This window comes from Nicotiana sylvestris, chromosome 2, assembly GCF_000393655.2.
Source record: "Nicotiana sylvestris chromosome 2, ASM39365v2, whole genome shotgun sequence".
Lineage (NCBI taxonomy): Eukaryota > Viridiplantae > Streptophyta > Magnoliopsida > Solanales > Solanaceae > Nicotiana > Nicotiana sylvestris.
The window spans coordinates 16536147-16549618 of record NC_091058.1 but is presented as its reverse complement, the minus strand read 5'-3'; the positions used below and the strand labels follow the sequence as shown (position 1 = coordinate 16549618).

Sequence of the window (13472 nt, the reverse complement as noted above, 5' to 3'; positions counted from 1 at the left end):
ATGAGCTCATAACTCTTGATTAAACAAAGACCAGGCGTGGGGAACAAAGGGGCTGGCATCAAAGATGCTTAGGCATGGGCTTAAAGGGTATGGGCATTCTGCCAATTGGCAGGGCAGGCAGCTCAGCTGCACTGGTTCATTTGGCCTATAAATAGGCCATTTGAGAACTTAAAAGGGGCTGAACTTTTTAGTCTTCAGAAAAAGAGAAAAAAAGCTGGAATTTTTAGTCTTAAAGCTGAAACTTTTAGTCTGAAGAAAGGTTTACTGAGTTTAAAGAAAGCTGAAAAACATAAGTTAGTTTCCAAATAGATTGTAACCAAACACCATCTGAAAGTTGAATAAGAATTCATATTGGTCAAGTTGCCTTGGCCAAGTTTTGTCGTCTGCATTGACTGAGCTGTTTGTTGGTTGCTGAACTGTTGGTATTTGATGCATTGAATACTCTCTTACTTCTGGTGTTTTCATTACTCTTCGTCTGGAATCACTGGTTTGGTATTCGACTATTGCTGGGTTTTTTCGTTCTGGGAATTATTGTGGGTTGTCTGAGGGCTGTGGAAAACATTTGATTGTTGGTTTGTTGTTGTGCTGTTGCTGTGTATCTGCTGTTGCTGTGTTACTGCATACTGCCCAGCTGATCACTTCTTTCTTCTTTGTCCTCTATACCATGTACACAATTAATACCACCAATGCAACTGAAAGTTTGAGCATGAATGCAAAAGAGAGGACCTGCAGATTGTTTTTTACATATACATGAACTGTTACATTAAATGTCATGAAAATGTTACATTTTCGTTTGGATAATAGAAGTAGCCTACATACTCAGTATATCAATGTAGGTTAATGAATGCTAGTCATGTATGTATACTGTTAAGTGAAAAACATTCCCAGTATAATAACTTGTATTTTAGACTTAGTCTGATGGTGTGGTATATTCTCTAACGTAGGTCAAAATAGGAAAACTATCCACTTTAATTAAAGTACTTTCCTCTCTAGTCAGATTGTCACATACAAATTGATAAACTCATTTATAGAACAAAGAACCAGTTCTGGGCCTCAACCTCATGAAGGTCGAGCCCAAATCGAAGCAAACCAAGTAGGCCTGCATCGAACAAGCAGAGGCCCAGGTCTGGCCTATCACGCATGGGCTGGATTTGGGCCTATGATTATTTGTTTGGCTGACTGTACATGCAGCCTCATTTCTGATTTGTTTAGCTTTTCTGAATGTCATTACGAACAACTTGCAAGCATGTAATTAATTAGGGTTATCTACTGTTTCCAATTGATAAGGACAAACAAGACAAGAAACGTAGTTGTACAGGATATCCTTTTAAATAAGAACGAGATGAGCCTCGATGAAAACAAACAAAACGCGCAGATGCGGGGCCCTTGTTAAATGTATATTATTGAAGCATTTAGTTTCCAGGACGGGTTGCTTAGCAAACCTCACAACCCTCCTAAAATAACAACACGTTAGTCTCTTTAGGATACGCTTTAATAAACCTTACCTTCTTAAACTCGGGTGCACATTTATGTGACCCAAATCCAAATCTCGACGGATTCGAAATGTGTTTCTAATCACGGGTACATTGATTGTGACGTGGTTCGAGATGCATGTCCATGACGTTGCAAGTTCACTAAAAATAAGAACGAGACGAGCCTCGCCAAATAAAAATACAAATTGCGGGGCCCTCAGTAAATATCTGTTTTTTTAAAATTATTTGGACTTCGGGATGGACCGTTTAGTAAAATTCCACGGTCTTACCCAAAATAAATACGCTAGTCGCTTTAGGCGCGTCTTTAATAATTTAATTTCCTTAAACTCGGGTGCGCATTGATGTGACCCAAATCCAAATCTCAACGGAGTCAAAGTGTGTCTACGACCACGGGTACATTTATTGTAACGCGGTTCGAAATACATTTTCACAACGTTGCAATTCCTGATAAAAACAATAGAATGATAAAAGCGGTTAAAAGTTAAATTTTGCACATAAGTTCACACTTGTATAAAATCAGATAATCAAGCCGAATATGACAGTTGAGCGATCGTGCTAGAACCACGGAACTCGGGAATGCCTAACACCTTCTCCCGGGTTAACAGAATTCCTTATCCGGATTTCTGGTACGTAGACTGTAATATAGAGTCATTATTTTCCTCGATTTGGGATCAAAATTGGTGACTTGGGACACCCTAAATCTCTCAAGTGGCGACTCTGAAATAATTAAACCAATCTCGTCTCGATTGTCCTTTAATTGGAAAAAACTCCCCTGCGCCCCTCGGGCGCGGAAAAAGGAGGTGTGACAGTGGTTGCCGGATTTCCCGGCTAAACTCGCTGGTGGAGGGTGGCGGCGGATTTTTGGAGAAGAAGATGGGGTGAGGTTCTCTCTATTTTTTCGTTATCTCTCACTCTGTTTCTGTGTTCCTTGGTTGAAGGTGGAGATGACATCCCATTTTTCTCTTTTCTCTAGGGCTTTTCTAGGTTGTTTTGTAGTCCCCTTGAAGATGATGAAAGTGCCTTGTTTTTAGTTCAAAAATAAGAGACAAATCTCATGGGTTTGGGCATGGATAAGGTATTTGGGCTTCAAATTTGGGCTAAAATTGTATTTTAAAAATGGCCCTTTAACTTTACAAGACTAAAAATGTTGATTTCTTTCCTAAAACAATATACTATAAAATTGTAAAATCATTACTAATTAATTAAAACAAACTATATTATGACATGAAGCTATTTTTGGTATTTTTTTAAATTATAATTAAAATGGATAAAAAATAATATTCTTTCAAAAATACCTAATACCTTAATTAAATAGAGAAGAATGAAACTATTTTTTTGTATTTTTTAATTTTGTGTTCAAAATTAGTTGAAGCAACTATATTAGACCTAAACTAAGTATTTAAATACTAAAAAATGTAAAATCTTGGGGAGGGTCAAAAATCACATGTCTACACCCTGGAAAATCCGCAGCCGCTACAACTTCTGTTACAGTATCAGCCCTTCGGGTGAGCACTCTGTACGCACTGGGTCCCATTATAGAATAGCCTACAAACTACACAATGATGTAAGCCGCACTAGGCAAGCCCTGTACGACAGACTCAGACCCAGAATACATTGAGGGTGGATCGATCAGTAAAAATTGCACGGGGCGCCCTATTTGGTCGCCCCCATTTAACCTATACCCATTTTTTTTAAAAGTTTTAACTTGTACCAACTTTTTAAACAACTTTAGCCCCCTTTCTCCTCCTCCTTCTCCTCCTCAAAGTTTTATCTTTTCTTTTTCCAGAAGTAAGGTTCATCCCTATCTGCTTCTTCTTATTTCTCCTTTCAATCATATTTTCCTTTTCGCCGACACCCTCAGCTGTAAAGGTTTTATCTTGGTTTTGCAACTTGAATCCAATGCACAATTTTGACGTGAACATGGGACAAGAGAAATTAATTATTAATTTTATATTGTTGTTTGGTGAATTAGGTCTGGCGGAAATTGGAGATTTCAGTTGTCGATTGGATTGGTAATGTGTTGATGTTTCTTGGTTCCTGTTAATGTTGCTTTAAGTTACTTTGTGTGGGTACAACATGCCCCCTAGAGTTCTAGAGCTGAAGTTCGTCAGTTACAAACAAAAACTTCAGCTCTAGGGCTGAAGTTCGATAGTTACAAAACAAAAACTTCGGCTCTAGAGCTGAAGTTCGCCAGTTACAAAACAAAAGTTGTAGTTCGGCAGTTACAAAATAAAAACTTCAGCTCTAAAGCTGAAGTTCGCCAGTTACAAAACAAAAACTTCAGCTCTAGAGCTAAAGTTCGTCAGTTACAAAACAAAAACTTCAGCTCTAGAGCTGAAGTTCGCCAGTTACAAAAACAAAAACTTCAGCAATTACAAACAAAAACTTCAGCAAATAGAGAACAAAACTTCAGCTACTATGCTTAAGTTCAGCAATTACAAACAAAAACTTCAGCACACTTGCTACTTCAGTACCGTCTACTAGAATGCTGAAGTTTTGCGTGATTGTCTTTGCTACTTCAGCCCCGTATGCTGAAGTTACGTGAAAAAAGTGGGTACGTTTGCAATTTTTTTTGCAAAGCGGACACAAATTAAAACGTGACCTAAAAAGCGGGTATAGATGCAAATGTTCCGATCGATCACTATGGATAACCCCTCCAAACCAATTGGGCCGTCGCGAAGGACATAGGTTCATTTTTTTGTTTCGTTATTAACCCATTAATCCCTAGTTAAGTCGATTGTATCTGTATAATATAAGACATCACACAATAATTTCATAAAAACTGGTCAGACGACCGTTGAAGGATTCCCTAATCCAAAAACTGGATCAAGATTCCCATCATTCCCCAAACATACTTTCATAAAATAGCATTACAAAGCAGCAACTTTTGTTTTTATTCCTCAAACAACATAAACAATCACACGTTAGGTGACAATATTAATTATTTTATATTTTGAAAAAATAATAAAGAGCCCTTTTAACGGCTCTATTGACAGACTGCCTCCCCCCACCCTACCCCCCAGCCCGCCGAAGTCAAAATTTGAAATGCCTCTTCTGCATCTATTTCAATTACCCCAAAAGGTTCCCATTTTTAATTGAGTGGTTTTCTTGAACTCTGAACCCCTTTTCCCTTTTTCCATTTATCTTTTTCTCTTCCCCTGCCGTTACAAAACCTTTCAATCTTCCTTGTTCTTCTCACTGTAATTTTGAATTTTTCCATTCTTAAAAAAATGGGGAGTTGTTTGAGCAAGAAGAGCACTTCTTGTTCTTCTTCTAAATCTACTTCTACCACTGTAGTTCCAAACACAAATCAAGAAATCACCAAACCTAACACCCAATTGGAGAACAAGAAAGAGGTAGAAGGAGAAAATGTGAAAAAAGAAATCTTTGTTATCAAACACAGAAAAAGCCATGAAGTGGATAGAAAGTCTGAAGAAGAAAAGGCTAGTGTTAAAAAGGCTAATGAGGCGGTTGAATCTGCTAAAAATGGTAATAACAACGATGTTGCAGCAAGCAAAGAGAATGGGATTGTAGTATCAGCTCCAGTGAGGACTTCAAGTTGTACTAAAGAAGAGGTTGATGCTATTTTGATACAATGTGGGAGGCTTAGCAGGAGTTCATCCACTGGAAAGACTGGAATTTTAGGTTCCAGTGGATCTGATAATAATGGGAATCCTCAAAGGAGTAGAAAGTACTCTGGTTCAAAGAGGAGTTTTGATTTTGAGAATGAGAATGGAAATGAGGGGTTGCAAGAAAATGTAGTGGATTGTGAGGATGATGGAGTTCGTCGCCATAGGCAACGCTCGCGCCAGCCTAGGACGCCTAGTTCTCCGTCTAAGGGAAGGAGGAGAACCCCGAGTAGAGAAAGAGACCAGACACAACAGCAGCAGCAACGGTCGGGTAGTCGAGAAAGAGGCAGCAGTAGTGGAGGAGGGGGTAGAAGGGTGAGCAGATCTCCGGGTAGAAGATCTGAATCACCAATTACTACAACCTCAAATGGTGGTAACGTGGCTTCGGGTAATGCTAATGGAAATAATGGTGGTAGGCCAGGAAAGATGGTATCAGTGCCAGCTACTGTTACATCTATGGTGATGGATAAGAGCATTGATGTAGGTGCTGACAATATTTCTGCTGCTGCTATTAAGAGGATTCAAGTGAAGAGAAATGCTGATGGATCAAGAACTGCTGCATCTCCGCGTGCTCGGTCACCAGCAAGAGTGAATGCAAAGGTGTTGAGTGAGAGAGATAATAATCAACAGCAGCAGCCCATGTCCCTTAGCCGCAGTAATTCAAGGAAACAAGAACAATCTCCTTACAGAAGAAATCCTCTCAATGAGATTGACACCAATGTTGTCTTGGAGCAGATGCCCGTGCCAGGGCTGAAGGCTGTCAACAATAATGCCCCTTCCCAGGTTGGCTCTTTTTATTAGTTTCTAGACATTAAAATAATCATGTTTTAGTTAACTGTTTATAGACTTACTAATAATTGCTTGTACTAGCCACCTTTGATGCTATGGTTTGTATTAGAAAAAACTGATTGTATGTCTGATATGAGTTCTGTGTTTGTAGGTCTGCGTAAGGTTAAGTATGAAATTTGAGAGCGGAAACTATTTTAGTCTCATTAGAAACTTGTATTACGCGTGTAGGAATAAGTGTGAAATTTAGAGAATCCTAATAAAGATGAATAATATAGACCTCTATAAAGCCCAAATGGATATAGAGGATTCACATAACCAATCCCAATTAGTTTGGGAGTTAAGGGGTACGTAGTTGATCAATTGAATTAATATCAACATTTGTGCTCTCGCAGAAGTTGAATGCAGAAACTATAAGCAATGGCAAAGTCAAGGAGCAGCAGCAGAATACAGGGAATGTTGCAATGAATGTGATTGTTTCAGGACCTGAAAGCCATAATAAACCCCAGAGAAGCAGGTCACTAAGGCTATCTAGAGACCTAGACATCAATCCTGAAACTCTCTCAAATCCACCTCAATCGTATACTTCACTATTGCTCGAGGACATCCAAAATTTCCATCAAAAGACTAATACCACCACCACTGCATTTTCCTTACCACCTTGTGTAACAAAAGCTTGCTCAATTCTTGATGCAGTTGCTGACCTTAACTCAACCACTAGCTCAAATCTGTCCAGTGCTTTCTCCGATGATAGGAGAAGAAACCCTCCCGCATCTGAGCAATTTAACCAGAATGATAACAAGAAGAGGTTAGCGATCAAGGATCCATTCATGGAATCTGAAGTTGCTGTGAGTGATGACTTAATGGAGCCAAGCATACAGAAGTATGTAACCTTCAGAAGGGGAACTGACATAGAAGATCAAGAATCCTCAGGAAGCAACAGTGTTGTTGGTGGTCAGCCAAACTGGCTTTCCCCTTCCTCATGGGAACCAAATTCAGCTGATTCTACTGACTGTTGGCCTACTTCAAAATCCTACAGTAGAGATGATAACAAGAGTCCTCTAGGATTTCAAAGGCATGCGGTATCTGAGATTGGACATGACATGGAAGAAGGCAAAAGAAGAGTGAATGTGAAGAAGAGGGATTCTTCTGACAACCAGCAAGCTGGAATAGGTCGCGGCAGGGTTGGACCGAGAGGCCTTCACACGATTTCTATGGCTGCTTCAACTTAAAAACATCGGACAATTTGTTAAGATGTAATGCAGTTTGTTTGAGGATAGATTTTCTAGTTGTGGTTGCACGCTTTGCAACTTTTTTTTTCTTTGAACAATTGTACGCTTTGCAGCCTTTTGTTTCATTGATTTACTTGAAGCAGATGTTCTTCATCCCTACAGCCTACTCTTTGGGCCCTGTGTCACAGTTACTCTATGACTTCTAAGATTTATTCCATGGTGCTAAAAATTGGAGTTTCACTTCACAATGCCAGGGAACAAGAGCATATAATACCCGTGTAATAATAGGAGATACCGTTTAAAACTTGACTGAGAGGATAGTATTCTTTACAAAAATTGAGGACTGCGTTTATCCTATAAAAGTCCTACGTTCCTACACTGATATGTAGATTACACTTATGATAGTTTTATTCCCCACAAATGAGAAGTCCCCAAGCATTTCATTGAATCAGTCTCTTTTGCCCCCTTTCTCTCACTATATTTTTATATATACACCATTTTGTGAAACTGATTATGCTAAAGCTAAACTCAACAGAATAGCCCCTTCAAGATGTTATAACGCATGATAGCCGACCCTCGCCCCGACATGGGCATTAGCTAAAAATGATTCTATTACATACCCGGTCTCGGAGGGACGGTTATTCCACTCGTTTTTATCTATCTTTTGAAGTATGGTGAGGGGACAGAGCAGTCTTTACATTCGAGTCATCTCCAAGCCGTCGTGCGGAGGGGAATTCTTCTTTATTTGCTCTTTCTTTATAGTGCAAACACATACCCGGATCAGCCTGGTTCTTCCCATGCCCCCCGGCTGGGGCCTGCTCTCCATCCCCTCCATTCTCTTGTCGTACAAGAAGAGATCCCGATGCAATTTTTTCTGCTGTAGAGACTTAAGGGAAAAAACAATGGGGTGAAATAAGTCACTTTTATAATTAAATATGTAAATCGCAATCACAATGATAGATGCAAAGCAACAGCCACAAACACTACCTCCTTATTGAACATCTTTGGAGTGCAGAAGTCATAGCAAGAAGGTGGAAGTGATTGTACATTTTTTTCAAGAATGAAATACTTATAGTAATTGCATTACCTTTCAGGAATTTCTTTATGATAGGATGTCTTACCCGGAAATGGAAGCAAAATTGGAGTGGAAAAAGCCAAGCTTTTTTCGTTCAACCTGCCACCAGAGAGTACAGTCAAAATTGGTCGTAACTGACTAATAACATGATACAATCTAGAGACTAGATTCATAGGTTAAGGTTTAGAAAACGAAAACCTGGATGTGAACTCTGCAGGTTGCGTTCTGTAAATACATACTGTACCTTATGGCATTTCCAAGGATAAAAGGCATAGAGCAAAACCAAGAGGTACACTTGTTAAAAAAATATTAGAATATTTTTATATTTATTCACAAGAAAGCTATTAAAATAGAAATGACTTGAGCAATTCAATTTAATATAGCAAACCCAGTATTATTACTATATCAACACAAAATAGTATGAGTACAACAGTGTCTACATATACTGAAAAAAAACATATATAAGAAAAAAAAAGATGAACAAAAAATTGTAAAGGAAAGAATCAACGAAATATGAAAAATTCAAGAAAATATTGGTGGACTATAATTGATGTATCAATCATCAATTAGAGCCTAAAACCAAACTTGCAATCACTATTCCTAATCCTGATAGCATTATTTGCAGACAAGCTATCCACATCTAGCTTACACTTAACCAAGAACTTCCATTTCATAAGCTTCAATTTTCCAATCTTGAGCTTCACTGGAACTTTTGCCCTGAGATTCAACGGAATACTTCCTTTCTGTTGATCAAGCTGCAATGACTGCAACAATTCACTAGCATTCTCTGTTTGTCCTGATAAATTCAAGCTTAAAACAGTTGTATTCCTATGACCCTGATAAAATTTTGGCAATGACCCTTCACATAGTTTAACACCAGTGTACCAAACACTTAAATGGCTACCACTTTCATAGTAAATTCCAATTTTCTTGTTGGGGTTTCTAGCAGTGATGTTAACATTAAAAGTAGCAAATAATAAGCTCATGTCATTGTTGAAATTGAACTGTGTAATCCTCATGCTGTCAACTGAGTAGTTTGGTATTTTAGGTTGGAAGACAAAGTAAAAAGCAGCAGCTAAAGCACCAATGATTATGATGAGAAAGAAAAGCAGGCAACATGTGCAACACAAGCATCTTTTGCAAGAACAAATTCTTTTCTTAGGTGGTTTTAATGGTGGATAATATGGGATTGTTCTTTTTCTCAAAGGTGGTGGTTCTAATTGCTGTCTCTCAGGGTCACCTTTTTCTGATCTGAAAGAGCCACGTGGTACTAAAGGAACAGTTGGTTTTTGTACTGGTGGCTCCTGTTCTGGCTCAGGAACTGGATGGATTCTTTGATGATCTGCCATGGAAGAAGAGGGAGGCGGATGTAACAGAAGAGTGTAGTATAAAGTTTTCTCCTTAGACTGGACTTAAGATGTTTGATATATATAGAAGACTGTCCTTAGACATAAATAAAAATTAGTGTCATATGTCAAGATCTATAATGTATATCTGTTGAAGCTTCCTTGTTTTGACTTTTTCTGAAGAGAGGTTGATGTGTCACTATCTTATAAATTTGCTATTTTAAAAGTACACACATGCCTTAATAAATATACATATTTGCTGACTGCTTATGGGAAAAAAGAAGGGAGGACTGAGGAGGGTGTTTTTTTATGGGTCAAAGAGGTGACGCGACGCGTTAATGTTTCTTAAAGTCAGTGTTTGGTTTGTGTGGAAGTATTGAACTCGTTTTGGCAAGTAGGCAATTTATTGGGGGTGAGGTTTTTCAACAATTCAATTTACAAAGTCTAAATAGTTTGAAAATAAGAGTGCTTTCATAATTGAATTAACTTCATTGCAATATGCCCAAAATGTTGGGCTGTCGGTAAAGAGTACAAAGAATGCAACTATATGTGATAAGACTTAGACCGTGTCAGTTGTTTACACAAAATTATATTAACTTAATATAGTTACGTGATTTAATAAAGTAAAAATTATACATTATTAACTATGGTAAAGTTATTGATTTAGTATAAACACTCAAATATTTATACAAAAAGAATCGTTAGTGTACCTCTAAATCTACAACAAGAATAGAAGAAAAGCTTTAGGTGTTTAATCTGGCATTTAGTGATGCTGATAGAGTTACAACCAGTAAGTTATAAAGCATATAATTTGTAGATGTAATTTGTACATTCTTCTCTCTTTATTTTTCAGGCTTATCTTCTTCTTCTTTTAGTGCAAAAGAGAAATACTTTTGCGAATTTCACAAGGCAAAAAATATAGCCATAGTATTTGACCTCCATAACAATACATTTTTGTTGAGGGACATTATTAAACTTTAAAAGCTAAAAATGTGGGAGCTTTTCATAATTTTTAAAACTCAAGATTACCTAAAGAGTAAGATAATTCTCAAACGTCTCGGATGACATCCTGACTATTATTTTTAGAGTTCACAACTGTATTTGTTTTTGCTTCGGCAGTGATTCTTTTAGGTATATGACGAAGTCTTAGTTATCAAGAAAAGTAAGAAGTCACAAGAAGGAAAAAGTTGAGCAAGAAACAATGTTTTGTGGAAGCTTCCATAATGCTACGTAATATTTTACTAACCACTTTAAGCCAATTTTTTAATCGAACGCGGTGACGTTTTGAAACTTACCACATTTCCTAAGCCAAAAACGTGTATCATCAGCATGCCTTTTTTAAGGAAGGAACGGAGGAACTTTGGAGGGGTAGAGGAAGCTTGAGGTATTGAATTGAGAAGGAGAAAAACTTGTGAGAATGAACTTGTAATATGTGATTAGAGCAATTTTTACTATTAACTTTCTATGGCTACCATATAAATATTTACTTCCTATAATTTATATTTCGTTGCTATCGGATTGTATTCGCTATAATCACACTACCGTATTCAGGATGCAGTCGCGAAATTCGCCTAATAAGTAGGGAGTCCAGCTATTTAATAACGGGAAGAGGATCAATTAGCGTGTATCACTCTTAATTTAACTCAACAAAATCAATTCTACAGAAATTCGTTGCTATTGTGTTGTATTTTATGTATTTGCGCGACTTTATTTATAAATACAGTGAGGTAATCCGCCTAAAAATAGGGATTATAGCTGCTTAATTCTGTATTCCATGTATTCGCATACTGTATTTATAAATATAGTGAGGTATTTCGCCTAAAAATAAGGATTACATTTGTTTAATTATGTATTCCATGTATTCGGGCAAATGTATTTATAAATACAGTGAGGTAATCCGCCTAAAAATAGTGATTACAGGTGTTTAATAACGGAAACGCAATATTGAATTGTATTCAATTTCACTATATTGAATTCAGTTGTATTCATACAACAAAAATTCGAGAAATAGGGTATATACCATTCTATTCAATTCAATTATATGCATTGTATTTAATTCATCGATATTCATTATTCATTATTCATTATTCATTATTATACATTGTATTCAATTCATCGTATTCAATTCGGCTGTATTCAAGCAATAAAAAATCATAAAAACAGTGATGTTCGGCTGTATTAAAAAATACAGACCTTCGTAATACATAACTACATGCGAAAATATAATGTATTTATATAAAAATACAATATATTTGAGTGTATTTGTACAGAATATAATGTATTTGTATTATTGTATGTGACTCAATAGCAAATAAGAGAAGAAAGTTCGTCATAGATGTCGTTTTCCAGCCAATCAAAATATTATATACATTATATTAAAACTAAAAATGGAACGAACAAAAATCCGGACCTCAAATCTTCTCCGACGACTCTGCTTCAGATTTCCAAAAGCTCAATCCGTAGCCATGGTCAGATATGTTCGCTTACTCTCACTTCATTTCAATTCTATTCTCTTCGCTTCAGAAAGTCCACCATCGCCAAAAGAAATGGTTGTTACGACTAGGGGTGTGCTTCGATTTTGACCCTTGTCAATAATTACTTATCGATTATCGATTTGTACATATGTTTATCGTTATCGTTTCAATAGGTTTTCGATTTTTTTGATTTCGATTTATCAATTTTTGGGGCTTATCGATTCGGTTATCGATTACACCAATAAGAAAATTTGCGGGATTCCACGAAAAGTATATCGCTATAAACACGCCTAACTAATATGGACAAAAAGAAGCTAAAATAAGACGAACACCATTTATAACATAAAAATTGTGTCAACAAGCACATGCAACGAAACTAAAGTAAGGGATCAAATGTATGTCACCAATACTCCTACGGTATAAAATCATTCCCCCTTATCGGTATAAAAATTGTCTTTTTAGTATATCTTATTGGTTTATCGATAAACCGATAACCGAAGAGTACAAAATCGAAATCAAAATTGATAACTCGATAAGGAAAATTTCGAAATCGAAATCGATAAATCGATAAACCGATATAGATAAACCGATAACAAATAATCGATTCGATTTATCGATAAACCGATTCGAATGCACACCCCTAGTTACGACGGCTGCCGTGATGAAAAAGGGAGAGATTTGAGGGAGGAGAGAGAGGATTGAGAATGTTGCTGAGAGAGAAGGAAGAGAGATAGAGAACATAATTGGAGTATTTCACACATCAATGATCGGTAATAAAATAAATACTTATTTTGTTATAAAATAAAAAAAATAGCTATAAGTAATAATATTTTGAAATTATTTTGGTTTATAATAAATAGGGTGTAGTAGTTTGCTATAGGAGTTAAAATTTCCTTTTTTATTTTCGACTTTGTAAATAGGTGTTAGAAATTCAAACCGTTCTGTTCGGTTTAATTTGATTCTTTTGTTGGGGTGGGGGTGTGGGGGCGCTTGAATACCAAATCCTCTTTGATTTTAAGGACAAGACTGAAATAGCGGCACATGTCTAGGTGCCTATCCATTCAATATGCATAGTGGAAAATTCATACTTAGTGACAAACCTAAAAGCCACTGGTTCTTCTGTATTTAGTGAACCAGCAAAATGCTGGATTAGTTCAACCTATTTACTACTACATAAATGTATAATCAAATAATTGAAAGGGGTTTTCACTGTCCAAGATAGTTATTTAGGTTGCCCGTTATCGTTATTTTTCTTTTCTTTTTCTAGTGGTTTAGTTAGTTGAACAAGTTGCCATCCTTTTTATACTTGGTAATGGAGACCAAAATACATACTTTAATGCCGACTCAAAAATCTGGAAGAGGATAAGAATTATTCAACGGGTATCAACAGAGAAATTCTTCATAATTTTTGGAGTTTTTATCTTTATCTTACTGGCT

The 13472-nt window shown here is 36.8% G+C and overlaps 2 protein-coding genes across 2 annotated transcripts; one reads left to right on the top strand and one right to left on the bottom strand.

Annotated features, from left to right (window-relative positions):
* Positions 1 to 4583: 4583 nt before the first annotated feature.
* Positions 4584 to 7299, top strand: LOC104245961 (uncharacterized protein At1g65710-like). The gene is made up of 2 exons (XM_009801677.2): positions 4584 to 5905; positions 6304 to 7299. Exons 1-2 carry the CDS (start codon positions 4724 to 4726, stop codon positions 7138 to 7140), a joined length of 2019 nt encoding a protein of 672 aa, XP_009799979.1. The 5' UTR covers positions 4584 to 4723; the 3' UTR covers positions 7141 to 7299.
* Positions 7300 to 8559: 1260 nt separating this feature from the next.
* Positions 8560 to 9630, bottom strand: LOC104245951 (NDR1/HIN1-like protein 6). Its single transcript, XM_009801668.2, has one exon. The coding sequence runs from the start codon at positions 9562 to 9564 to the stop codon at positions 8782 to 8784; it is 783 nt and encodes a 260-aa protein (XP_009799970.1). The 5' UTR covers positions 9565 to 9630; the 3' UTR covers positions 8560 to 8781.
* Positions 9631 to 13472: the final 3842 nt, after the last annotated feature.